Raw genomic sequence first — 26983 nt, forward strand, 5'->3', positions numbered from 1 at the left:
ACAGTCATAATCTATATAGGTCACTGAGGGGGGAACTCACGCACATACAGGAGAGGCATGGCAGATTTTTGTTTGTGTCGGGGGGGGGGGGGGGGGGGGGGGGGGGGGGGGGGGGCAGGTGGGTGCTTGCCTTCTTGTTATTGTCCTGGTCCGATGCTTCAGAAACGTCTGTGGCGTCTGTTGCTTCTGTGGCCTCGGAGATCTCCGTCACCTCATCCTCAGCCACCTGGAAATACGCACACACACACACACACACACACATTCCCTCTCAATTCCCATGTCAGCACGTTATATCTAGAATGACGATGATTTCTTTTTTTGAAGAAAAAAAAGGATCCAATAATTTGAGCATGTAACTGGCCTTACTGTATGTTACTGAAATAATTACCATGCCTACAATAACAGGGCTCCAGACTCATTTTTTCCACTGGTGGCATTGGTGTGCGCTCAATCCAAAAGCAAACTCTCCATAAAACCTCTGGCTTATTCTGCTAGTTTTTTAATACTTTTCCGAGCTTCAGTCCTGGTCGAGATAGATTATCATTTAACCACGATTATTTCTACTTTGTACTTTTTACATTAGGGTGCTGTTCTAACCTGTTCTAACCTTTCAGCATTAGATTGTGTAAGCTTATACATCAGTTTACTGCAATTTTAATTGTCGTTAGCAAAGCTTGAGTGGCTGATCTGACCAAATTGCATTCATCAGACAGTCTTGATTCCTAATGAGATTGACCAAAAATATCTAGGCGAGGGCAGAGTGACAGCAATGGAGCTCTTCCAGTTCTGCCATGCTAGAATGGAGTAGCCTTTATCAGAAATAGCCTATATTCTTCAATAAATTTAGAAAAACCACAGAAAATGGCATTAGCATTTTTGGGGGGGAAATTGAAGAGAATTGGCTGTTTTGTTTTCGTGTTTTTTGTTTTGTTTTGTTTTTTGAAAAAAATTAAGTGGCACTACTGGAAAAAAAGAGTGCTACCCTTCCACTCGCCTCCCCCACTCTATCGTCCTCAACATTGACATCTATTGTTCTGAAGGCATGTCAATAATTACACTGTATCTGTGGAATTGGTGTCACTAGCTTTAAACGATGGAGCCACTCAGTTGTTGCTAGGGTTGCCCAGTCTTGCACTTTCCTGGATAGGGACAGACGTTCACAGCGTGGGTGTGAAGGCAGAGGGGCAGATTGTCTGGTGCGGGTCTGACTAGGTAACACAGTAAGAGAGTTTTACAGAATACATTTTTCAAGGAAATGTTTTAAAATTCTAAAAAAACAGACAACATTAAAATATTAAAATTTTTGGGCAATTATCCAGAGTGACTTACAATGATTGAGTAGATAGATGTTCAGTGTCTTGTCAAAGACATATGGATGACGCAGGGATCAAAGTTACAACTGCTTCATTATTGGACTTTCATTCTGACCACAAGCTTTCTATTAAGTGATGGAAGGTGTCAACCCACTTACAATGCTGGAGCAGTTTTTAAATCTCTTTGCCCAGTGGCGTACTGCAGGTCTATGGTCTTAAGCTTTTTTTTGTTTTTTTTCAGAGCCCAGTCAATCCTCAAAGGGCCAGCCCACCTTCTTGATACTGTTGCTGCGCTCCTCTTTCGACGAGCTGACAGTGTTACTCTGGGAAACGCTGTTGGCCTCCTTCTCACTGGGTTCCTCTGACAGACTGCTGGGAGCCTCCGAGTTCAGCTCCTTGTCCTCAGGCTCCTTCTCTCCTACACTCATATAGACACACACACACACACACACACACACACACACACACACACACACACACACACACACACACACACACACACACACACACAAATTAACCTTCAACCACCTTCCCCAAACATTAGGGAGTTATTATTAATTCAGTTGCTCCTTGATTCATTCAAACTGTATTTATACAAGCTGCAACACACTAAGCAAGCTCTTGCTTTCAGGGGTGCCCTGGCACCTACATGCATTATACATTGTATGTGTGTATCATCATACACAATATATTATTTGTAATCATACAGTATGAATGACCTTAAAATGGATAAAAGTTGTAGAAAACTGTCTAAACTTCCATGCAGAGCAGCACAGCTTTTCTCCCTTATTCTAACGATTTCTCTTGCCCTAAAGGTCATTTTAATTAGTTTAATTTGTTCACTGATTCAGACCTGTTCTAAATCACATTTGTGCTTGTATCATTACAGTCTGTTAAGTGCATTTAAATGCATAGTGAAGGGGAACTAAATATTTGTTTTCAGTAAAAAAAAAAGTAAAACGCTGTGATGATACAGGGAAATGACAACATTTGAGAGGCCCAGATGTTCATCATGAAAAGATATACAAGCTACAATTGGGTTGACAAATAAAAAAAACTTGAGAAACAGCAGTCGATGTCCTGTCCACTTCAGCATCAATCTGCTCTGTACCGACATACGCAAACACACACACACACACACACACACACACACACACACACACACACTGTCAGATAGCTGACCGTTCTCTGTGTCCTCCTCGTTCTCCTCTCCCAGTATGATGGCAGGGGTGTTGGTCTCTCCTGCCTCCATGTGTTTCTTAAAGGACTCTAGCTGCTCTGTATGACACACACACACACAAATACACAGTCAACACAAGATGGTTTCCCCATAGGTATTGACAGCCAATCTGTGTGAGGGACCATTCAACAGGCTGAGCTGTGTACGTACTCTGTTCAACTTCAGGTTTCAAGCGTTTGTTTTTGATTAGGATTTTGCGTTTGAGTTCGTTCGGGGAAGGTAAGGGCCGCCCAGCTTCAATCTACAAGAGAAAACAAGGCTTACATCTAGCCACACATGTTTCAATATGGATGACTACCATCCAAAACATTAAACTTGGAGAGTGATTAACAGGTAATGTAGATCAGGAAGCGAGTACTAACCGGGAAGTTCTCTAGAGGCAGTCTGAGGAGGAAGTCCCCGAAGATCTCCTCACAATACTTGGCCATCTTATACTGCTGTGGTTTACTGGAAAACACACACACACACACACAGACACACACACATGCAAACACAAACATACACAGACACACACACACAAACACACACACATGCAAGCAAAATCATGTGTTTTTCTGAAATATAATATTTTAAATATTGCAGGTCAGGTATAAACATTTCTGTATTCTCAGTGATTGCTATTATAGGATCAATATGGAGGAAATATCCACCAGTGATTACTCAAACAAACTGTACACCTACCTGCAGTGGTTTTCAAAGGACAAGATAACAGGGTACTCTGACGTGACAAATGCTGTGTCTTTGATGGCTTGGATAACATCCTGTTGGAAGATGAAGAGGAAGAGGAAGAAGATAAAGAAGAAGTGGAAGAAAGGGAAGAAGAAGAAAAGGAGGGAGAGGAAGAAGCTGTGACAGATGCAATATCATACTATCGACACATGGGGGCAGACTTACATCATGAAATAACATCAAAGCAGCCAAGCAAGACCCTCGCAACTGTTCAAGAGAGTGGAGCATGTGCGTCTCTGTGTGTGTGTGTGTGTGTGTGTGTGTGTGTGTGTGTGTGTGTGTGTGTGTGTGTGTGTTCACCTTGAACAGGATGTCTGTGCACATGGCCTTGCCATGAGTAATGATAGGCTCCTGGTCCTCGCTTTTCCCGTCCCAACAGTCCAGCTCCACACATCTGACAGGACAGAGACACACACAACCTTCACTGGAGTGCACTGCACACATATACAGTATATGCAGACACACACTAATGCATACACAGTGCAGTGCACATGCATAATAGATCATTCACATGTAATATATAATATCAAACATACTGTATACCCAGTTTCACCATGGGGATCATTACAGTTTCATCTTATTTTATCTACAATATGCATACACACTCTCATTTTCTCAATGTGTGTATTTACAGCCTTGCATAAACTCACTCTGTTTATGTTCCTGTGTGTTTGTGTTTGTATAAACGCGTGTGTGTGTGCATGTGTGTGATGTATGTGTGTATCTGCGCTTTCTCACGTGTCTATCACCTTGCCTGTAAACCTAACCCTGCCTTAGTACCAACCTGCACCCGGACAGCAGCACCTGGCGGTACATCTCCACAGAGGACTTCCCTCCGAACTGTCGGCCCGTCAGGTAGGTGTTGTGGGAGGAGCTGATGAAGTAGTGGGCCAACGACTGGTCCATCTCCTGGTACAGCTCCAGCCGGTCCAGGAACACTGGCGCGTTCTCGTCTGACATCAGGTACCGGCAGAAACCGTCGCTGGACATGTGGCCTGGAGGGGAGGAGGGGCAAGGGGGGCGGTGGGAGTCAGTGGAATGGAGGCTAAACAACGATGGCGCTTTTCTCACATTTCACCTAGAACTACAAAGACTTATTCATCCACATTTTTTATTTGGATTGGATCTTCTTCACAAGCTTAAAGGATAATTCTGGTTATTTTTATCCTGGGCCTTATTTTCCTAGTTTTTGCCAACATGATGATTGATTACATTAATTCTGTCCAATATACACACACAGGGCAAACACAATCTATAAACAGTCAAACCCAAAAAGCAAATAAAACACGTCCTTTCAAAACAATAACACACATACTGCAGTTACACGTGTCTTTAAATAGCTATGATGGAACAATCATTATGACATTGCAGTTATAATAGTCCATTTAATTTCAGCATTGCTCACACACTTCCTTGTTTACTTTGCTGGCTGCCGGTCTTCTGCTGCGTTCACATCATATCGGAAGAAGCGAACAAACTGGCTTTTGTTCCTTCAGTTTGAAAGCGTTCTGTGTTTTTACTCGTTGGAACGCCCACATCCAAAATAATTTGATTTTTTTTATGAAAAAAATGTATTTATGAATTTAAAATCAACCACAAACAAACTACAGCAGATATTTCTCACTTTTTGTAAGTATGATTGATTGTATTACTGTGAATATAACTGATAATTTAGATTTTTAATACCCTGGACTGTAGATATTGGTGGATTCCCTGCTATGTTTGCACTTGTGTTGACACACTTCCACAACTCATGACAACTCATGACCCGCAAAAACAATCCCAAATATCCTATTGTTAATTACAACATGAACACAGCACCAGAGAACGTGAACAGTCTACTAGCTCACATTAGTTAAAATAACATGTCTAGTACTGCAATATATGCAAGTTTCAGGCAATGGATAACTGAAAAATCATATGTAGGTATGTCCCATTGCTGTGTGAGTGTTATGATCACTTTTTGGGTTCATCTGTTGGAGATTATGTTGGCCCTCTGCATGTGTATTGGAGAGGTATATAAAGTCTTCATGATGGTATAAACTAGGAAAATAAGGCCCGGGTTTAAAATTTACCGGGAGAGCACTATGCCAATGATCTAGTGTGATGTAGCTTCCAAGCTTCACAGGCAGATGGCAGTACAGCCTAAAATATTAATTTGCCTCCCGTTTCCCTCCACGCCTCTCTCCTACCTTTCTTCTTCAGCTCTGCGTCTCTCTCGTATTTCTCGATGATCTGCATGGCTCTCTTGGGGTCGTAGAATGGGAACAGGATCTCATTTAACCTGGGGTCGCGTTGGTTCTGGGGAACAACACACACACACACACACACAAACATACAGAGAGTCATCTACACAAAAGTTGTCTGTACACACATTTATTTCCAAACACAAGCTGCTTCACCCACTCACAGAAAAAGTACGACAAACAACCAACACTAACACAAAACAGGAAGGCCAAAGTAACAATGCGACATGGGAGAAAGGACCAGCAGGGCCCACATTGATTAATGTATCCATGAATTGCAGTGCTGATCTAAGACCAGGTGACCTCTGGAGTCACACCAAGATTTATACAGCAAAGTGACCTGGCCAGTTATTCTGAATCAGCACTCATATTTTTAATAGCTTCATCAATATGGCCTTGGATAGAGAACACTAAGGTCTAGACAGGACGTACCATACACATCTTTCACTGTGATATATTCACAAGAAAACGTGAGCCACACTAACATGTGCAGAGCTAGGGCAGTGGGTAAGTGTTTGCTTAAAGGGAAGGAAGCTGTTTGTGTTGGAAAGGTTCAAAGCAGCACTATTTTAATGAGAGAATAACATCAAAAAATCAGTATAAGACCACCGCCCACCCAGAAAGCCAGGTGGGAATAAATCTAACTAGAGTTTTGGCTCTATTGGTGGGTCCATTAAAGCGTGATGCACAGAATAGGGGATGAAATAGCTGACACACAACCGCACAGCGGAGGGACTAAGCAGGTTTTCAGCCACAGAAAAGAGCACGGCCACGGCACACAGACACAGACAGCAGGAAGCAAGATGAGCCGAGCAGGAAGCAACAGGACGGAAACCTCTACCCTCCCGTTGCCATGGCAACACCAATCAGACACCGGGAGGCAAGCCGCTGCAGGGGGAATGGGGGCAACGGGATGAGGGTGGGCATGCAGAATAGGGGAGTTGGATGAAGTTGCCCTTGCAGGCTGACTGGAAGTCAGTTTAATATTTTGTCCCTCTGATTAATAAGGGGAAGAAGTTTTAATGATGCTCGATCTGGGCCGGAGGGCAACTTCTACCCACAGCGGGACAGGGGTAAGGCGGGGGATTTGCAGGGGGGGGGATGGGCAAGCCAAACACACAGAGAAGTTAATGAATGATAAAGAGCTTACTTCATTCAGAAAGCTGACTAACTGGTCTACAGTTAAATAATCAGTTTTGTCCCCATTGCTGCAAAGGAATTAATTAGAAAAACAAAATGTTATGCTTCTTAAAATAGAAACCCTCACAGTCAGTCAGACAGTCAGTCAGTTAAAATTAGAAAGCAGAACAGCTGTTTTAAAGGGGATCACACTTACATGTTACACTTTTAGCCTTAACATGTTAATCATCACTCTTGATAACATTTATGAAATGTTGTCATTAGGTTGAACGTAATTAATGTTGAACTGTGGAAGCAGGTTAGGCTGTCCAGACGTCGTTAGTACAGCAGGCGCAGAAACATTTGTCCTGATTATTTCCAGCAAGACACAGTAGCTCACACTAGGGGAATATTTAACAGTGGAAATCATCGTTCTATTTTAGCACCCAAGGTAACACGGATAAAATGCAATCCGTGCTGTAGACACATGGGTACCGGCAGCTGAGTTATTTATTGGGAGGTTTTAGAACATTATTACTTTTTAAGGTGCAAAAGGGAAAAGGACAGTGAGCGCAGGTTAAAAACGGGAGACTCACATCTTCTTGAAGAGTTCCTCTATGTCTGTGCGAGGGCAGATCTTCTGTGTGAGGGCGTAGAAAATGTCAAAGGTGAACGCAGACGGTTCAATCTCATCATTCTGCGGATGATAAACAACCCCGCCAACCACGAACATGAGAACTCTTCACTTACCAAAAAACACAGCGTCAGGCACCACAAAAACAGTAGAGTATGAATTGGATAGATGTATCCGACAAAAACAGCATGTCATCTGCTGTTTCAGGACGGTACATAGATAGATATTATAGTTAGCAGTATCTGTGCACACAGCTGCTGTCTTCAAACCACACTACATCAAATCTATTGTTTGCAGACAACAGCTACTGTAAAATCAACAGCAGCGGTCCGAAGTTTGGCGCTGTCTGACCTTTCCACTGGGCAAGCCCAGCTCCTTCAGAGCCTGGAAGATCCCCTTCTCTGTCTTCCCTGATGCAAACGTTCGCGTGATGCTGCGAGAGAGAGAGAGATAGACAGAGAGAGAGAGAGAGAGAGAGAGAGAGAGAGAGAGAGAGAGAGAGAGAGAAGACAATTGAATGACGAGTCTGGTACAGATTGGCATATTGGTTGAAACAAAACACCTGATCAAGTTCCTCTTACCCTCTCACAGGAATCTTCCCATTCACGTTGGTCAGAAAGCACATTCTCATCCAACTAAAGGAGAGAAACAAATACAGACATACAAACACAAACACACATGCAAACACACAGATTAGTGTGAGAGAGAAAGAGAGATGGAGTGAGAGAACAAGCACAGTGTGCCTGCGTGAGTCAAGGTGCAAGTTTCATCATGTTATATCTAAGACTTTTTAAGACCTTTTAATGCTAATTAGAATGACTGAAATGAATGTTAAAAAGAAAATAGAAATTAATTAATTAAAAAAATGTTGTCCCACAGATAACGGGCCGAAATGATAGGGGTGATTTCTCACTAGAAAAAGAACACAATGGCAATTTTTAAGACTTCTAAAACTGAACTCAACACTCAACGTATCTTACATTTTCCAAGGATTTTGAGTTCTAGAATTTTAAATCCAAGATATTTTAAGACTTTTTCAGGACATGCAGACAGCCTGGGAGTGTGTAGTGCGTGGTACTCACTGTTTCTTGAGGCAGGTCATGGGACAGACGTTGTTGGCCTTAAAGTTGTGAATCACTGACCTCAACCCCTCTGTCCACTTCTGTAATCAAACAACCACAAGGATTCAGGACACACACTCTTGAACTCAAAAACACACAGACAAACACAGACTTTCACACACACACACACACACACACACACACACACACACACACACACACACACACACACAGTAGCCAAGAGGGTAGCCAGGGTGCATATTGTGTTTATAAGTGGGTGCCTTTGGGGGATAAACACAAGCAAATGAAGTTCACACACAGAAGCGTGCGCGGGAACACACGCACACGCACACACACGCACACACATACACACACACACACACACACATATATATACAGGGAGATAAACAGAGTGAATTGTTGCAAGGCTGTGAGCACTGATGGTAAACAAACAGCTAGAGAAGGCCTGTGCTTTCCAAGACAGAAAAGCCCAGTCCACTGGGACAAAACAGCACCGAGGAAGATAATCAGAATATTTTTGTCCCCCCTCCCCTTCCAATCTCTGAATGTCTCTCCCTCCATCTCTCCCCCTCTCTCTCCACTCTGTCTCTCCTCCACTTTCTCAGAAAATTATTACGGACATCATCACAAAAACATTAACCACGATAAACGGTGCAGCAGGGGTGGTCTGTTTGGGCATGTGGTGTCCCTGGAACCGTCTGTGTGTGTGAGTGTGTGTGTGCGTGTGTCCATGTGCGTGTGTGTCTGTTGATGTAAATAACTCTGTCATCTCCCGAGGTCTGCTACTTAGGGCCACCTGCATGCTGCGAGGTGGTAATGGTGTCATTGTGTGTTTGTGTCTGTGTGTGTGTGTGCGTGTGTGAGTGTGTGGGTGAAAAAGAGAGAGAGGGAAAGAGAGAGAGAGAAAGAGAGAGAGACAGAGAGAGAGAAAGAGAGAGAGAGAGAGAGAGAGAGAGAGGAGGAATGAATGTGATTAAAAGGGGATGCGTGCATGTACCTGAATGTGTGTGTGTGTGTGTGTGTGTGTGTGTGTGTGTGAGAGTGCGTGTGTGTGCGTGTGTGTTTTGACCTTCAGGCTTGCCTGCTGAAGGCTGTTGTACGTATATCATTGCCAACCCTGTGGCACTGAGCGCTCCGGAGTGCAAACACCATTTATAACACCCATCACCACAAACACACTCTCTCATGGGAAAAGCACGAACACTGACACTGCGGTGCCAAAACAACTGATCTGTACTGGCATGAAATATACTGTTTATTTCAGTGTTTTGAAACTAGTTGTGATCTTGAAGTATGGTCCTCATCCTTCAATCTTTCTGTCAAAGCTGTGGTCTTTGAATATACTGAATTGACTTTTTACTTTACTCTTTACTTCTCTCAGCACATGAACGATCTCACCAGACAAACCGCCATAGAGAACGACATCCCTTGCAGGTTAAGGTAAAATACAAGGTAAATTAAACACCCCTCTTTTTTCATGTAGTAAAATCATATTTGTCTGTTATTTAGCTCAGGTTTGACTGAGCTATCTGTCTAGCAGATGGCCCCCGAGCTGAGAAAAATTACATTCACTTGACTTCGAATTTCCAAAGTGCTTTTTCTTGCTTTGGCTTCTTGTCTTTCAATTACAGCTAAGCCTTTGGGCCACCCTGGATTTTCACAGAATATAAGATAGCTGCCTTTTTTTCTCTCCACAGGTTTTCTTTGCCTTGAAGCTGCCTATAATGTTGAACCGTCATCCTATACATTGCAATGAAGAACTGACAATCGCTTGGCTTTATGTTTAAGTGAATCCCTTGGAGCATGACTTTTATGCTGCCACTGACTGGAGAGGTGGGCGGGGTTTGCATATTTTAGGTTCTTGTCATTCTTGCCCGAACAGTCCAGCCCCAGAAAAGAGTAATTGAATCTATTTATACAAATGTGTATTATGGGCTGTACAGGGATGTGTACATTTTCTGGAGGTTTGCCAGCAGAGGTCAGCATTTGTAATGTCTGCTATTGTGTGAGTTCAGTTGAGAGAGAGAGAGAGAGAAAGAGAGAGAGAGAGAGAGAGAGAGAGAGAGAGAGAGAGAGAGAGAGAAAAGAGAAATGAAATAGCGAGCGTGAGTGGGGATCTTCTGTCTGAGCCCACGCAGAAACGTAGAGATGAGGAGAGAGGGATTAGGAGAAAGGTGGAGAGATATTTCTCTCCTCAATGAGGCAGCCAGACTTCTCACAGACCTACTCATGACAGTGGGAAGTGAGAGAGAGTGAGCGTAAGAGAGAGAGAGAGAGAGAGAGAGAGAGAGAACAAGGCAAAGTGCAAAAGAGAGAAACAGAGAAAGAGAGAGCTAGATAGGGGAGAGAGTGATAGAGATGGGGAGAGAAAGCGAGAAATGACTCACTCCAAATCTCTCCATTCAACAGAGTGAACCAAGGCCAAATCTGCGTTGTGTAGGAGTCAGCATATGAACCGTTGACCTGGCAATTTGCTTCGTGTCTGAATTCAATATTCTGCTGTGTCTGGGTGCTCGGCCGCCACAATAATGCTGGCAATGACTCACTGATGTATACTTGGTGTTTAGATATTTGCACTGCGAGCTCATGCTGTGGAAACAGCACCAATGTGGACCTGGAGTGGACCAGGTGTGCTTGTTGGCCTGTATGTTGCTTCTATGAATTAGGGGTGAACTTTGTGTAAGTGCTGGGCAGAGTTAGCTTTGTTGGTGTTCCCGACCATCATAGACATAAATCTAAGCTTGGCCTTCCCTATGAGACAGGTAGGCAGTTTGGGGAGGGAGCCACCTAGCAGTGACCTAGTGCTCTGATCTCTCTGAGGAAGCGCATATTGTCATTGCAGGGGGCCGGTGAACAGAACTATGTATGTGTACATGTATGTGTGTGTATGCATATAGGAGATATGCACACATATTACATTCTCTTGTTTAAAGACCACTAGCATTGTATTGTAGATCTATAATGCTCCATTAACTTACATTTTCACATCTACCAAGTCACATGAGAGCAAGCTAATGTAAAGCACATTACAATATAATCCAGAAGATAATTAATGAGAACTTGAAACACAGTGTATTATACCACCCCACCCCACCCCACAGGTACCATAACATTGTGTGTATGTGTGTGTGTGTGTGTGTGTGTGTGTGTGTGCTCTAAATGTTATTTGTTAAAGTGGTGCATCTATTCAAACAACAGTCACCATTAGTGTGTGGCTACAGGTGTTTATGGTCCAGCTATTAGACAGCAGAGCTTCTTTTGGTGCAAGTCCAATTCAAGTCATTCGAGGCAAGTCCAAGTCATGTCTCAAGTCACTTGAGACAAGTCTCAAGTCAAGTCACACGTCTTTCAGGGCAAGTCGTGAGTCAAGTCTTACTGTAAGTCTTCATAATTACAAGTCAAGATGCACGTCTCCCCCCCCCACCGATTACGCCTATGCAAAAACATAAATTCCAGTTGCCTCGTGTAAATTGGCAACTAAGTTCATCTTAATTTATCTTAAATGTTCTCTAGTTTGATACCTGGTCCCAACAGTGCAGAGCAGGGCTGGAATTCATTCGGGGAGTGTTTATTTTTTCATCAAAACCTTTACTAAAGAAATCTTATCCTACCCAATATATAAACAAATAACTGCAAAGGAATCTTCTATCAATAATAAATCAGTCCCTAGCAGTATGTATGCCGACCTGCTCCGAGGATGTATGAGGAAAACAAAAATCCCTCAGTATATATAGCTACACAAAACAAAGTTCGATCTGTCCTTGTAAAAACAAACTGGACATAGAGTGTACCTCAGCAGTATTTAGACAATGCCACACTGACTCATGTTTTGACCCCTTACACTTGTCACTTATGATATGAAAAACCATCAAATTAAATCTCAAGGTCTGCACTTCAAAGTCATCGTCACTGTGTCATTTCACATCCAAAGTCATTCGTATGGATCGATGTGTCGCTGTTGAAAGACGTGTGGAGCTCGGCTGCATGAAGATATTTACCCTGGCTGTGTCGGGGTTCTCAGCCACCATGAACATAAAGCTGAGGTTGACCAGGTCTATACCGCTGCAGATGCAGATGATGCAGCCCTCTAAGTCCGCCTCTGTCTTCCCTATGGCCTCGAACGACGACAAGATCTTAGGGTCCTGAGAGAGAGAGAGGAGAGAGAGAGTTCAATAGACAGAGAACTTGACAGACAGAGACACACAGACAGATAAATAGATACATAAACAGAGATAAGTGGGGAAAACACAGGCAAAGAAACAGCCACAGAAAGAAAAATGGAGAGAGGGAGAGAGGAAAACAGAACAATGAGAATGAAAAAAACATGTGAATGTTATCAGGGAATCTGCGGGCCTCAGAAAGTCAAATCGAAGACTTTGTAGGGACTTTTCAGTGCTGGAATTTGGAACCTGGAAACGGATTTAAGACCAATTTAACAACCAAAATAAAGAAACAAGAAGCTAGCAAGAACAGACTATTTCTGATTGAACATAGCTAATAAAAGTTGTGAAGCTTAGAGCAGTATAAGAAAAAGGACACCAGGAAATTAAACGTTTAGGGATATGATGATGTCCGACACGTTTGACATATTGTATTAGCCCTGCCAAGTATTAATGTAAGAATGGACATGCATATGGGTCAAACTTAATGTGACCAACTGGAACTGCAAGTAATGTAATACAACATAAGAAAATAAAAGTGGCGCTACTCTTGGTCCCATTCACATCTTTTGGTTAAACTACATAATTCTTGGAATTTGCTTCATTTTGTTTGTCTTACTTTCCAATTCTGCCTCCACTAAATATGACCAAATATAAAGAATCTGTCAATACCACTATCTAATTGTATTACTGCATCAAAATTAAACTTAATTAAAAATAACCCTGTATTACTTAATGAGAAAAATAAGAGCTATAATTACTCTAGTTGAGACCGTGTAATGCTTTTTAAGGTTTTAAATAAAGACAATTTAAAGCTTTTTCAATTATTTTAAGGGCTTGCAAAAACCCTGGTTATTTTTCACAGAATAATCTGCAGTCCTCAAGACAGTTCAGCCCCAAATGACTGCATATCATTGTCCAAAAACACAGAGTGACAGCTCCCTCTCATCTTTTCAATCTAATTTTGGTATTCCACCATGGAAGATAGTAATGGATATTTGTTGCGTGATTGAATGAATGGCAACAAGCGACAGGCTCTGGCGTTTTAAAACCTCAGCCAGAAATCCTTCGATGCCATTCATCTTTTCTCGTTCATTGGATTAGCTGAAACAGCTCCCAGGGATTGTATAACCATGTTAGCCTCAGAGGAGAAGCCCCTGGTATCACTTGTTCTTTGTCTGCTACTTACACAGCACCATACAGCCTTTCAGCAAATGGGGGCGTGGTGTCAGGCTGCAGCTACTGTCTACATGTGCTTAGACACGGACATACACAAACACACACACGGCCACACACACTGACAAACAGACCACCTCCCGCTCTGTCAACAATATACACACAACCTGGCGGTGGATGTGTACACACCAGTGTGTCTCTTCAGGCTTCTGACTTTTTAGTTGCTTGACAGGTTTAGGGTCTGCACCTCTCTGAGAAAGTACATCCTAATTAGAGGCAGGCATCCATATGGGCATTCCCATAGCACGTTTCATAATTCATCTAGCCTGCATGATGCCAAATACTACCGCACAATGTGTCACTGTCAAGGCTGAACTGGATGAATCAATATTTAATACACAGAGAAGCTATAATGGTTTGTTTGTGTGTGTATTTGAGTGTGTGTCTAGCCCTGTATCAGCTAAACAAATAACTGATTAGTTGCCAGCTGCATTAAAAATATGAAGATGTAATGCAGCTAGTCAGTGCACATAGGCTATTTGGAGATCAGCTTACCATTACTGGATGAGGGAAAGTCATTTTGACGGAGACAGAACGTGTTGTACCAGTGAGCTTTTGATCCCAAAGTGTGAACTCCTTGACCCAGTGGCTCTATGACAGCCCATCATAATAGGGCTGGAAGCACAGTCGTTCATTATTCCTCTGTGGGTCAAAAGCGCAAGCCAAGGCCACGAAAACAAGTTTCTGATACAACCTGGGGCTACACCCAGCCAGTGTCTTATAAATATTGATGACTTAAATATTTCATGTTTATGTTCTCGAAGCGGCCATGGTGAATCTGGTATTTGAGAGAGTCGCTCCACGGTGAAAACTCAACCGAGTCCCGGATTGGATGATCGATAGAATACACTGCCGTAGCCTCGGTCGGTTAAAGTATGGATGACCTGCCTGATGCTGCGGTCTCCCCGAATTATACCTGGACTGTCACAGTGAGAGAGGTCAGGAGAGAAATAGACGGAGAGAGGGAGGGAGAGATTGAATGGTGGAGGGGTGGGTGGAGAGCATGAAGGTTGTGGAAGCAGAGTCGAGGAAATTGTCTTTCCCGAGGTCTCACCTTTGGGACGGCTCCAACGCGAATACTGTTGATGAGGGAACACTCGAGAACCTGGCCCTCCTGCGGGAGAGAGAGACAGAAAGACAGAGGGGGAGAGGAAGAGAGAGGGAGAAAGAGATGCAGAGAGACAGCGGGAGGAAGAGAGAGAGACAGGGATAGAGGGAGGGAGAGAGACAGACAGAGAGATAGGACGGTCAGTGCCTTTGGTTTCTGATTTTTGCAATTGATTCTAATGCCCCGCACAGCAGCAACAGCACAACCTCTTCTCATCTGACGACAGTTATTCTTAACATAGGTCGGCATGACCCAGTTATGACTGACACCCCTTCATATATTGTGAAATTAGTTGTTATGACACTATCTAATGCGAACAGATAAAGAAACGTACAAGGAGTTCCAGTGATCTGCATCATGCTTTCATTTGGATCAGTTTGGGAGTTTGATTCCCAGTGAGGAGCCAATTATGGTGGACTGATGAGTGACAGCAGCAGCAGTGGACTAGGGAGAATATTAAAGGGCAATCAAATAGAGAAAACCACTGAAATCCAGGACTATTCAATACCTACCATCTTCAGTCCTTGTAGATGTAAAAACAATAGAATCTAAGGATTATTTTCATCATTGGATGTTATCAAATGAAAGTCAACATCTCCCACATTTTTCTGTCATGTGGATAAAACAATGTTGAATTGTTTGTTTTAGCAGTACCAGACTATTTGTCAAGCAGAGACACTTCAACACCCCGCCTGTCACTACACCCCCAGGTCGCTGCTGCAAGAAAGAAAAAGTGTTCTTAGTAAAATTGCCTCGTTAGATAAAGGTTAAGAAAGGAAAACATACAGTGAAGCATATTCAATCAATGTGAGTGTGAGCTAACATGCCACGTGGCTTCTTTCCTGTGTGTGGCTGTATGTTTGCTGTGTTTGGGGTTTAGTTTAGAGAGGGTGCTCCTGCTCTAGGAGCTGAAGCATTTTTCACCTGTCAAACACCAGAAGCCATTTCATAATGCAGCACAATTTCATAATATAATTTACAGTGTTTTTGAGTGGCAATTCAGTATAATGATTATGCGCACTGCACCATACTTTTCTACAAATGTAATAAAATTGTAATGTAATGTAATAAAATTTCCAAGGGCCCAAGGAAGTTGTTGCAAAATGATTTCCAGAAAATACCAGAAGACAAGCCTCTTTTCTACTGAGAACTTAATACTGTCTCCTGAACTCAGCAAGCTGTATCTTTGGAAGACCCCACGGTGCAGAAGAGAAGACAAAAAAAGGTGGAGAGGTGGAGGTTATACCTTTCCCTCGCTCTTCCAGGTGATGAAAAAGCCGAACTCGTCAACCCTCATCTGACAGTTGGGCTCGAAGACGTACGGGTCCTGCAGAGGGGAAAAAAGCATTTTTTTTTTATAAGAGAGGGGGGGCTCATCAATCACAGGCTTTTATTTGACACGGCGGGACATTAAACAGCCGACCTGTTCTACACACACTGAGGGCTTACGCAACCAGACAAACAGAAGCAGCTCTAATTCATTTTCAAAGATGTACCTGCCTAGGGACACACACACACGCACACAGACAAACACACACACAAAGTATGCACACACATACGTATATGTATACATACAGTTTATACAAACAGACACACAAACAAACACACACACACACACACACACACACACACACACACACACATAGAGACACAGGTTGCGTGCAGAGAAGATCAAACCTATTGCTAGGGCAAACACAAAGTGAGATAAATGTGAACGCCATGAACTGTTAAATGCAAACATCATCTGGCTGGAACACAGTGCTGCCTTGGAGACAGAGGACAACCCTGGGCGAGGTGTGCGTGTGTGTGTGTGTGTGTGCGTGTGTTTGTGTGTGTGTATATATATGACTGTGTGTGCCCGCGCATGTGTTTGTCTGCGAAGGATCCAAAAGTGTGCTGGCCAGGCTGCTATGGGGCTAGTGCACACACAGCCCTCCATCTATCAACTGGTGTGAAAGACAGAGTGACCCCTATTCAGTTCAACAGGAGTGTCGGAGCAGAAAATCTACTAACATTAGCCGGCTTATCTTACCCAAACATTTTTCAATCATTTCAATCCGCCACTGGAAGCTATGATTGCATTGGTGAATGGCTGAGTCAGAGTGTGTGTGTGTGCGTGTGTGGGTGGGTGGGAGTGTGCACTGAAAATCACACATCTCGCACATTTGAGAAGGATAAAACATAAGTGGGAAAAAATAGAATGGGAGATGGCAGCTGGGTCACTAACTCTAATATTAGCAATAGAGAACAGTGTGACATACACACACACACACACGCGCTCTCTCTCTCAAACACACACACACACACACATACTTTATTATTTCAGGATGCTGTTGCCATGAGATACACTACTGTAAATAGGAATGAGTTGGCTTGTTATCTGAGCACTATTTGGCCATCCTTCTGACTATTTTATCCTGTAATCTAAAACCACCATAAAACCCAATAGGAAACATCCCAATTTCCATTTAGGAAAAAGCAAAACCAATATGAGCACAGTTAAAAGCTCGAGTCTCTTTCATCTGAGCTGAGACTGGCAGAGGCTTCAGTTGCACGGAGCCTAGTAAAGCCATGTATATGAAAGAGATGGTCCCAAATGAGCCCTGAGTCCCGGTGTTATGAACAGAGAGCAGACTACTGTTACACTACTAGAAGGCTCATTCTTGTGAAGCTAAAAGCTTTATGGGAACACTCAGTCCTTCCACACACACAGGAACAATTAGCAGAGGATCCAACCATGAGACGGATAGAGACCCCCTGGCTATGCTAGTCTGGCTCCAACTCACACGTTTACATTCTTTCTTGAGTGCTTGGGCAAACGCGGTTCGGTGTGTGTGTATGTGTGTGTGTGTGTGTGTGTGTTGTCCGTAGATCCCTCTCCTCTTTTTTTCTCCCATCCATCACAATGCTCTTTACAACAGGAAAGGCGAAGGTAGCCAGACTACTTTATTTGAAATAAAAGAGGGGAGCATCTGACCTTCCCATGCACACACACACGCACACACACACATGCGCGCTCACACACATACACAGAAAAAAACGCATGAATGATTTATGTACGTCTGCATTAACTACCATCAAGGGGAACTAAACAATAGCAACATAAATACACACACACACACACACACACACAAACACTTTTGTTTATTTATGTCCACATGAATGACCATCAAAGGAACATAAAACATTCGCACCCACCCACAATCAGCCACACACACACACACACACACACACACACACACACACCCATACACGTGCCCTCCAGCGTGATAGACCAACATGAGCCATTGGCTGGGTGATGGAAACACAGGAAGTGTTTCATGTCACGTCGCTCTGTCTCCTCTCACCAGCTGGTGCTCTACAGTCAAGATGGCAAAATGACTGAAATCCTACAGTGTTCCTCTCGTGGTCATCACCTGTTCCTTTTATCCAAAAATAAATCAGTATCACGTCGCCAAAATGATGCTCATTAAGCATTAGACAGGGAAGAGGAAGGTAACTAGTGTCACTGTGTCTAGCATGTTCTTTCATGCTCTATTGCTCTTACTTCATGCTTTTAACCACGCTCTTATTTCCCTTATGTCTTAATTTTGTTGGTGTTCCAAGCCCTGCATCCTTTTTTCCCTGTTTTCTAACCCCCCTATTTTGTAAAGCACTGTGCTACAAATTGTTTTTGTATTTTAAAGCACTATATAAATAAAACTGACTTGACTTACAGGGCATTACATGCACACAGTAAGCACATTATGAGCGCATCATAATCAGAACATGATATAATATTCTACTCAGCTATGTGCAAAAACAGGACTGAATGCTTTCTGTATAGCTCAGTCCAACCTCAAAGGAGACACAATGCATTATAAATCATGTTAAGGTCTGATTATTTCTGATAATAATGCAAGCAAAGTGTGAATATCCTTATGATACACTTGTAACATGCTTTTGATGCCTCACAATCAACTTCTAGTCTGTTTCTCAATGAATCATTTATGACAGTTAACAGTGAGGACAGACACCAGGATTCATCTTGTAAGTCTAGTAAGTGGTGTTTATGGATAGAGCAGATCATTTTTAGATCTTGTACACTCTGTATCAGCCTATTTCTTACCAGCTCATATCAATAAATATTATTCGAGCTAGTAGATTAAGATAAATCCTCATTGAAAAATATTAATTGTAATACTAGCTGATGAAGAAATAAAGGAGTTTGTTCTTCAAATGGAAACAAATCAGACAGTTTAAAAAAAATAAAATAATACACATATGCTAAAAAACCACAAAAACATTAGGTATTTAATTAATATTATTATTAATTATTATATATAATTAAGTATTTGGTAACCAGTAATAAGAGTTGAGTGGATCAGTATTGGATCCAAAAACTACACTACTATGTAGTGTTTTAGTAGAATAAGCAACTAAACATAAATTACTGTTTAGTGTGTTCTCTGTTTTCAGTGTCCTTGATCTCACAATTTTGTTTTCCTCTCCTCCATTGGTTGTATGTCAACATGAGGCAGTTCAGTCCCCATGGAAACCACAAGGAAAAATCTGCAGGATCTTATGTGATTGATTTCCGATCAGTGAGAGAAAGAAAGGGTGTGTGTGTGTGTGTGTGTGTGTGTAGGGGGTGGGGTGTGGTGGGGTACTTGGGTGCAACACACACACATACACACACACAAAGGAAGTCCTTTGGGTATAGAGGATGACTGAGCATCTTTTTGAGCTTTGACCTCCAGCGGTCATGATGGCCCCTCAAGCCCTTCCAATTAGTCCCCCGCATGCTTCCGGACAGGGCGCACACTGGAAACAGCATGCTCCAAGACAACAATTGATGTATTATCGGAGATCTATGGGGCGCTCAAAGCCTCCTCTATGTCCTCTGGTTAATTCTCTCCGGGGTAAAGCTATTGAGAAAACCCAAGAGAGCAACGGGCCAGATGAGGGAGATAAGGTGCGAGTCACATAAAGAGTGAGTGAGATAAAGTCAAAGAAAGAAAGAAAGAAAGAAAGAAAGAAAGAAAGGCAGTGGGGAAGCAAAAGAAAACGCAAGACAAGACGAAGAGAGGTGCTTCTATTCAAAGAGAGACACAACTGTGTAACAAAGGCACTCTGGGACATCAAACTGCTCTTCTATCTATCTCTCAGATGGTTTTATTGGGGACAGCATAGAGATAAAGACATACAATGTTGAGAGACTCCCCCTAGCGATAGCAGTTCCCGCACTCTTTATAATGTAGGCATACACACACACACTCACAAACACGCTACCTGTCTCTACCATCTGTCACTCCACGGGGCTTCAGTGAGTGGAGAGTGTTTTGTGGAAAAATCCATTCTGTTTAGCATATTTGTGTGTATGCATGTGTGTGTGTGTGTGTGTGTGTGTGCGCCCGCATGAGAGACAGAGATAAAGACAGAGAGAGAAAAAAAAAAAAGAGACAGTATGTCTGTGTCTGTGGGTGGACTTGGCGTACGTCATTTTAATCGACACAGATGTCCCCCGCAGGCTTTCTATTAGCCAGGCAACAGAGCAACAGCTATTCACACACACACACACACATATAAACACAAAGAGAGAGAGAGACAGAGAGAGAGAGAGAGACAGAAATGCATTTTCCTAGATGGGAGATATCACTGCTCCTTGTCTACACATACATGGTGTCTGAGGCGAGAAATGCCATTTCATATTCAGTGGAGTGAAGATGAAAGAGGCGGGTCAAGGGTTAACCACCAAAATCACTATCCCACTTCCCTAATGAGTGAACTGCCTTCAGGCTTTTTTTGACTGACATTGATTGGTTTGAGTGAACTGCCAAGTGACATTTCACTATTATATGAGATTTCACGCTTATAGAATAAGTTATCATTTTTCAGCATACAAAAATGATGATAGTGTGAAAGTGTGTGCTAAAGATTTCCGCCACTTGCTCTTTCCATGAAACAGACTGGCCAGGTGAATGCAGGTTAAAGCTGTGATTCCGTATTGATTTCGCCTGTCAAATCCACTTCAGTCTTGAATGGGAGACGCAGGTGAAGGATTTTTTTGAGCCTTGAGATAATTGAGACATAGATTGTGCTAAAGGGGATGCAGAGTCAATATTCGTGAATAAAGGTGTAATAATTATCTCACTGGAATCGGGGAGACCAGGCCAGCTGTGCAAGACAGAGCTGTACCACTTCAAACACATGGCAATGATAGATGTATCAGCGTTCAGTGTGACTGACTTAGGTCTATCTCATTGCCATTCAGGCCATCCTGAGCCCTGCCCGGCCTAAGCCAGGCTCACAACCGCAGCGGCAACACACTGAGGACTTAATCCACAAGCATGCCGGCCCAGTTTCACAGCTCACTTTGACATGGCCTTTGATTTGATGATGCTTTTTCCTACACTGCTTTCAAGTTTTCTTCTCTGCCGAAGAGGGATCCTCCTCCCCCCACTGATGCCCACATAAACGGAGAGGACTGAGGGGATTTCCTGATGTGTGCAAGTGTGTGTGTGTGCATGTGCGTGCGTGTGTGTGTGACACACTTTGTCTTTGCTCTGCAAATGTCCTATCTAACTGTCCTGATTAAGTTAGTAAGAGGAAACGTGGGCGAAAAGACAGACGTACATACGGACACGTACTCACAGACAGACACAGACACAGACACAGACACAGACACAGACAAACGCACACTAGAGCAAGACAGATATTTGGAGATACTAGTATTACTGGCCAATATTTGTCAAAATCTTTTTCAATGGCCCAATATTGGCATTGGCTCATATCCACTGATAATAAAAGTGCTTATAGCTATAATAAATCAATGAAGACAATTATCAATTGTTGATGCAGAAACATAGGTCTCTCTCTCTCACACACAGACACACACACACACACACACACAGACAACCTTTGCAATGTGCTAGTTAAGGCCCTCAGTAGATGTGGTGCAGACAAGCAGTCGCCACACCGATGCTTCTTAATGAGGCTGATCAATGTGGCCTGCCTGCAGCTACAGCTCTGACTAAAACAATGACGTCCAGGCCATAAAGGATACGCCCCTGCTAATTTGTGTGTGTGTGTGTGTGTGTGTGTGTGTGTGTCTGTGTGTGAGTGTGCTAATGCCTGACCTGAGAACAGTCATTGCGGTGAGGGATGATGATAGGTCAGAGCGAATGACCTAGGCTACCAACAAGGTTATTGACCTCATTCATATTCTAAAATACAACTTGCTGCTATCTTGAATTGCTGGTTGTAACAAATTGTAAGTCATCATATGCACATCGTAACCACATTACAATTACGTCATAACTGTGTCAGAAAATAAATGTCATAATATACTATAATGTGCAATGAATCTGGCATTAGCAGGTTATGAGGCTGCTCTAGTAATATTTCATAATATTTGTGTTTAGTAATATTTGTGTGTAACACAGCATAAGCATAAATCATTTTTACCTCATCAAACCTGTCGAAGGAGGCACCTTCCTGCATGAACTCAGGCAGGTGCTTCTGCCAGTTGAACTCATAGGACTTTGTCATGGCTGCTCACAAACCTGAGACAGAGAAAGAGAGAGAGAGAGAGAGAGAGCGAGAGAGAGAGAGACAGTCAGTTAGAAAACAGTATCAACCAGGTGCAAAGGCCCGTGGGAGTTTCAAGGACAGCATGCTTGCTGGAACATATACACCCACATTGTGTGCCTTCTGTTTTGCTGTGGTCTGAGAGCCATCCTGAATTCACTGAGCACAGCTACTGTGCCCGGCCATTCAGGGGCTGCTCCCAGAATATCTTCTGCTGAGAAACACAATAACTAAATGGACAATATTTACCAATATACAGAATCTGATGTGCTAGTCTGTTGTGTTATTTGGGGTTGAGCACCTATGCAGAAACCTAGCTTTGATGTTACAGAGAGAGCAGTCGGTGTGTCAGTGGGGTTCTCAAGTGGGCGCCTGCCATCACAGATTTTTCATTAGATTAGGCCCAGGACACCTCCAGAACATGGCTGTAGAGATTTTTGCGATGACGATTACTGCCTCACAAATGATTGTGATGAACAATTTGTGTTGTTTCCCAAAGGAGCATGAGTAATGAACTGAGCACATGAAATGACAAATAAACAGGTCACAGTATTAAAAATAAACAATGTGCTGACTGGCTTTGGAACGAGATCCATGTTGCTCACTGTGTTACATCGCAATGATTACGTTACACCAAGGGAAAAGAGCGTCAAACTAAACTTCAAAACGGTTTGTACGCACACACTAGAAAGGCCAAACTTTGAATCCGCTTCAGCCAAACAAAGATGCCAAATAGTGTGCAGCGTTACAGCTGATGTCTGCATCCACAGTAATTTAATAAGCTAATGTACAAACGAAATATAACGTCATGCTGTAAAACGTCATGTTTGGAATATAAACACAACCAAATCAGTGTCTGTGTTTTTAATTCTAAAATATGACAATATAAACAAGTGGAAAATCTAGGAGTAGCCATTATGTGATTATATAACATATTACAGGCACTTGGCCAAAATCATCTGGAATTTACTGCATGGAATTTACTGCACATGTATTATATAGTATGCAACAACAGGAAATAACCAATATGGATGACATTTGCAAACTGTCAAATATGGATACATATGTAATGAGCTCAGTCCATGAGCGAGTGGTTTTACGAACACACTCGTCTCCTCTGACCCACAGTCAACACACACTCTCACAGGATTTCTCTAAAGCAGTTCCTTGCCATGGTTTGTCTTGAAAATAGTCTGTTCCAACTTTTCTGACCTGTAGCTGTTGAAATCCATGCTTTTACCGCATATATTGCATGGAAATACAGAAGCATAATGAAAGCTTTCAGTTCACCCACACATATATCCCACATTTCATGTTCGGGAACTCTGTGTGCCTCATCATACTCTTGTTCTAATGGTATGTGAGTAATCGTATGTGTGAAATCTCAACATCCAGTTGCGTCAGTCCATGGCCTTTCTGGTGCTAAAACATCATCTAACCTCTCCCGATTCTTCCTGGACCGAGATTTAGCTATTTAACAGGCAGCATGACCTTAACCCAGGTAAGTGGGCGACAGGAAAGTTTGCAAATATTTGAAGGTTAATATGGCAGAGGAAAATTCTGAAGGTGAAAACAAATCAATGATCACAGTCATACAAAATAATTGCGGTTAGTTCCCATGATTGCGATCGAACAGTAAAACCTGGTGTGTCAGATGCACCCTCCTCCACAGCCACTCAACAAAAAACATCCCCACATTCAGTATTTAGTCTCACAGTACTTCAATGCAACATGTAGACCAACAAGTTCTTTATCAGGAAGATTGATAAGGACCTTTTTGGTTGTAAAGTTGCAATCCAGTGTACAGATATATTTTTCCATTTACAGTATGCTTAAAGAAAAAATCCACCTTCGACGATAACTGTTAAAAAAGCAACTAGCAATGTGCCTTGCAATCCAGGGCCCATTTTGATGTTTGGTGTATTTTTCTTATTTTTGTCACTTCAAGACATGTCCAGTGCAGCTACAATCGAGTTTGATAGCAGAAAATGTTTCGGCTATCTAAAACATCAACAGTGAATGTCAGGTTTTGGTTTCAGTCTCTCAGAATGAAACAGCAAGAGCTTCTCACCGTTTTGCACCGACGTTCAACAATCATACAGGGAGAAATACAGAGGCGGAGATACCAATTTCTACACTGACAGTAACCTAAATAGACCAGAATGCAATGCAGCCACAAGACGTTGCATTATGAGTAAGGGGTGTGGCTCATTCTGGGAAACATAGGAAACCACTAACTGACATATAGGTAGACAAGGCAGTTTGAGGTAAAGTGGATACACCAAAAAAGGAAATCTCACCACTCATATCTAATCATATCTAACAGCAAAAGAGAATCTGAGAGTGGAATTTTCCTTGAAGTCTACTTTAATCTAGCTCCTATCCCGAAACAGTGTGGATGTGCGCTCGACGCTCCTCTGCAAATACAAAAAGAAATTCAGGCCTGATTCATGTGACACATCTGCACGTGTATCATCATGTCAGATATCCAGCTCAGGGCAGGAGGGGGAGTGACAGAAAACCGCCATATTGTTGATGACACCTCCCAAATATAGGCTCCTCTTGTGACGTCAGCCACAAATGTGTCAGGCAAGACTGAGAGAAGAAAGTGAACCTGAGAGTGTGACACACTATGTATAGTCTTGGATCTTAGTCAGTAAGTCATTATGGGAATACTCTAAGGTGTGAGGGACTTATCTATGACATCTATTCTTCATCACAGGTTGCATTGGTGTTAATGTATGCGTATGTATGTGTGTGTGTGTGTGTGTGTGTGTGTGTGTGTGTGCACCCTGTAGATAGGTGCAGATCACACATTACGTGCAGCAACCGCCTATTTTTCTCCCATGGAGGGACAGAGGGAAACTGGATGTTGATGAGTGAGATGACAAAGAGAGACAGAGAGAGACAGAGACTAAGAGAAAGAAAGAGGATACAATGGAGAAAAAAAGGAATTGAGAGAGCAGGATAAGAGAAAAAGTGAGATAAAATAGTGGCAGCGATCTGAAGAAAGAGGCAGATATAAAATGTATGAAAGGTAAGGAGGGGAGAGAGAGGACGGGAAAGGTGGGACAGAGAGGAGATGAGGGGAGATGGGGGGAGACATGGACATGAGAGGGATAGAGATAAAACAGAGTGAGGCAGAGGGAGATCTAGGAGTGAAACAGCTGTGTGTGACAGAGCCTGGCTGGAGAGGCAGGGGGAGAGGGCGGTGAGTACAGGGGGAGCGATGTCTGCTTTTGATGTGGAGCGCACACAGATCACAGACCACATGGACAGAAGCTACATAAAACCACTGCAGACGAAGCCAGGTTTTTGAGCTGTCTGTAGGTTTTCAAAATGAAACTAGATAGAATATACTGTAAAAAATCTGTGTTCAGGGGCAACAAGGTGACACCGTGTTAAATGCACATAATCAAAAAAGGAATGTCCGCTCAGTCTTTTTATGCTCCCCAAAAAGTAGAATTTATTTCGACCAAACATGGTCTTCTTGTTTGGTTGAAACTTTGCGGCTTTTGTCCTGCTCCTATGAAGAATATTTTGGGATGTGCGTGAAACCTAATTATCGCGTTAAAACCCCTCATGACGGCAAGCATAGATGCCCTGCTGAAGTGTCCTTAAGCAAGAGACTGAATCCCTATCAACTCAAAGGGTGCTGTTCTGTAACTGACACTGTGGAGTGAAAAATGTATTTCTCCTGCAGGGATGACTGGAGTATCAGAAAAATATAAATGTGAGAACTGAGTGAAAATGTTACCTGCATCCAACCAAAGATGTTTAGGCTGCAGAATGGAGTGTCACTAGTATGAACATCAGATCAACAAAAGACTACACAATTTTATAGTAGCTGTTTTACCCCACACAAATAGAGCTGAATTTAGTTTCATCCTCACACCCAAACTCATTAAAACATAAAATTTGCTCTTGATATGTAGGGTAAACCCACCACAAAAAATTTTGCTACTACTTTACATAGAGACCCATGAGAATTAGGTCTATTACTCATTTTGTGTCCCAACCCGTAACCCTACTGTAGTTTAGTCTAGTAGCTCACAGCTCTGCAGGAGGTATAGCAGCTAGGCCAATCCCTTCTGCAGGTCAATACACACAGTGATTACATGCACGCACAGAGAGGGAGCCAAACCCATCAAACACAGCCCTCCACCATCTGTGGTGTCCTACCAGGGGACCATAACACAGACACACACATCCTGTCAGGGGACCGAAAACACAGATGCACACTTCCTGTAGAGATCAGGAACTGAGGCCAGGCAGGCGGCCAATAACGCGACGCACAGAGGGAATGGCTAAATAGGCTGAACCCCATACAGATTATTCAGTAATACCAAACCAAATCTGAAAGAAACGTTACATATTCCTAAATCTGATTCAGAATAAATCAGATAGGACAAATCACATATCTCATTTGGACTAATTGGGTTGTGCTGTCCTGTCTGATGTTAGCCTAGATCTTCCCACTCTCAACAGTATGCATTAGATAACGTTTTCCTCTGTGGGATGAAATCTGTCCAATAGCAGCGCAGTAT

General features: G+C 42.7%; 1 protein-coding gene across 1 annotated transcript in view; it reads right to left on the reverse strand.

Annotated features, from left to right (window-relative positions):
* Positions 1-26983, reverse strand: part of LOC139651083 (1-phosphatidylinositol 4,5-bisphosphate phosphodiesterase beta-4-like) — a 78541-nt gene that overhangs the window by 18122 nt on the left and 33436 nt on the right. The window contains exons 4-20 of the mRNA XM_071527928.1: positions 22314-22411; positions 16114-16194; positions 14814-14873; positions 12362-12505; positions 8364-8443; positions 7863-7916; positions 7633-7714; positions 7244-7344; positions 6679-6736; positions 5475-5583; positions 4067-4277; positions 3583-3676; positions 3235-3314; positions 2916-3000; positions 2704-2794; positions 2479-2591; positions 131-145 (exon numbers count right to left, since the gene is read on the reverse strand). Coding sequence (XP_071384029.1) covers positions 131-145; positions 2479-2591; positions 2704-2794; positions 2916-3000; positions 3235-3314; positions 3583-3676; positions 4067-4277; positions 5475-5583; positions 6679-6736; positions 7244-7344; positions 7633-7714; positions 7863-7916; positions 8364-8443; positions 12362-12505; positions 14814-14873; positions 16114-16194; positions 22314-22397 — 1542 coding nt within the window. The 5' untranslated portion in view covers positions 22398-22411. The remainder of the gene's footprint in view (positions 1-130; positions 146-2478; positions 2592-2703; positions 2795-2915; positions 3001-3234; positions 3315-3582; positions 3677-4066; positions 4278-5474; positions 5584-6678; positions 6737-7243; positions 7345-7632; positions 7715-7862; positions 7917-8363; positions 8444-12361; positions 12506-14813; positions 14874-16113; positions 16195-22313; positions 22412-26983) is intronic.

Source organism: Centroberyx affinis, unplaced genomic scaffold (genome assembly GCF_046629955.1).
Source record: "Centroberyx affinis isolate AG114_WGS23_722 - 3 ecotype Tasmania unplaced genomic scaffold, CSIRO-AGI_Caff_v1 ptg001590l_1, whole genome shotgun sequence".
Lineage (NCBI taxonomy): Eukaryota > Metazoa > Chordata > Actinopteri > Beryciformes > Berycidae > Centroberyx > Centroberyx affinis.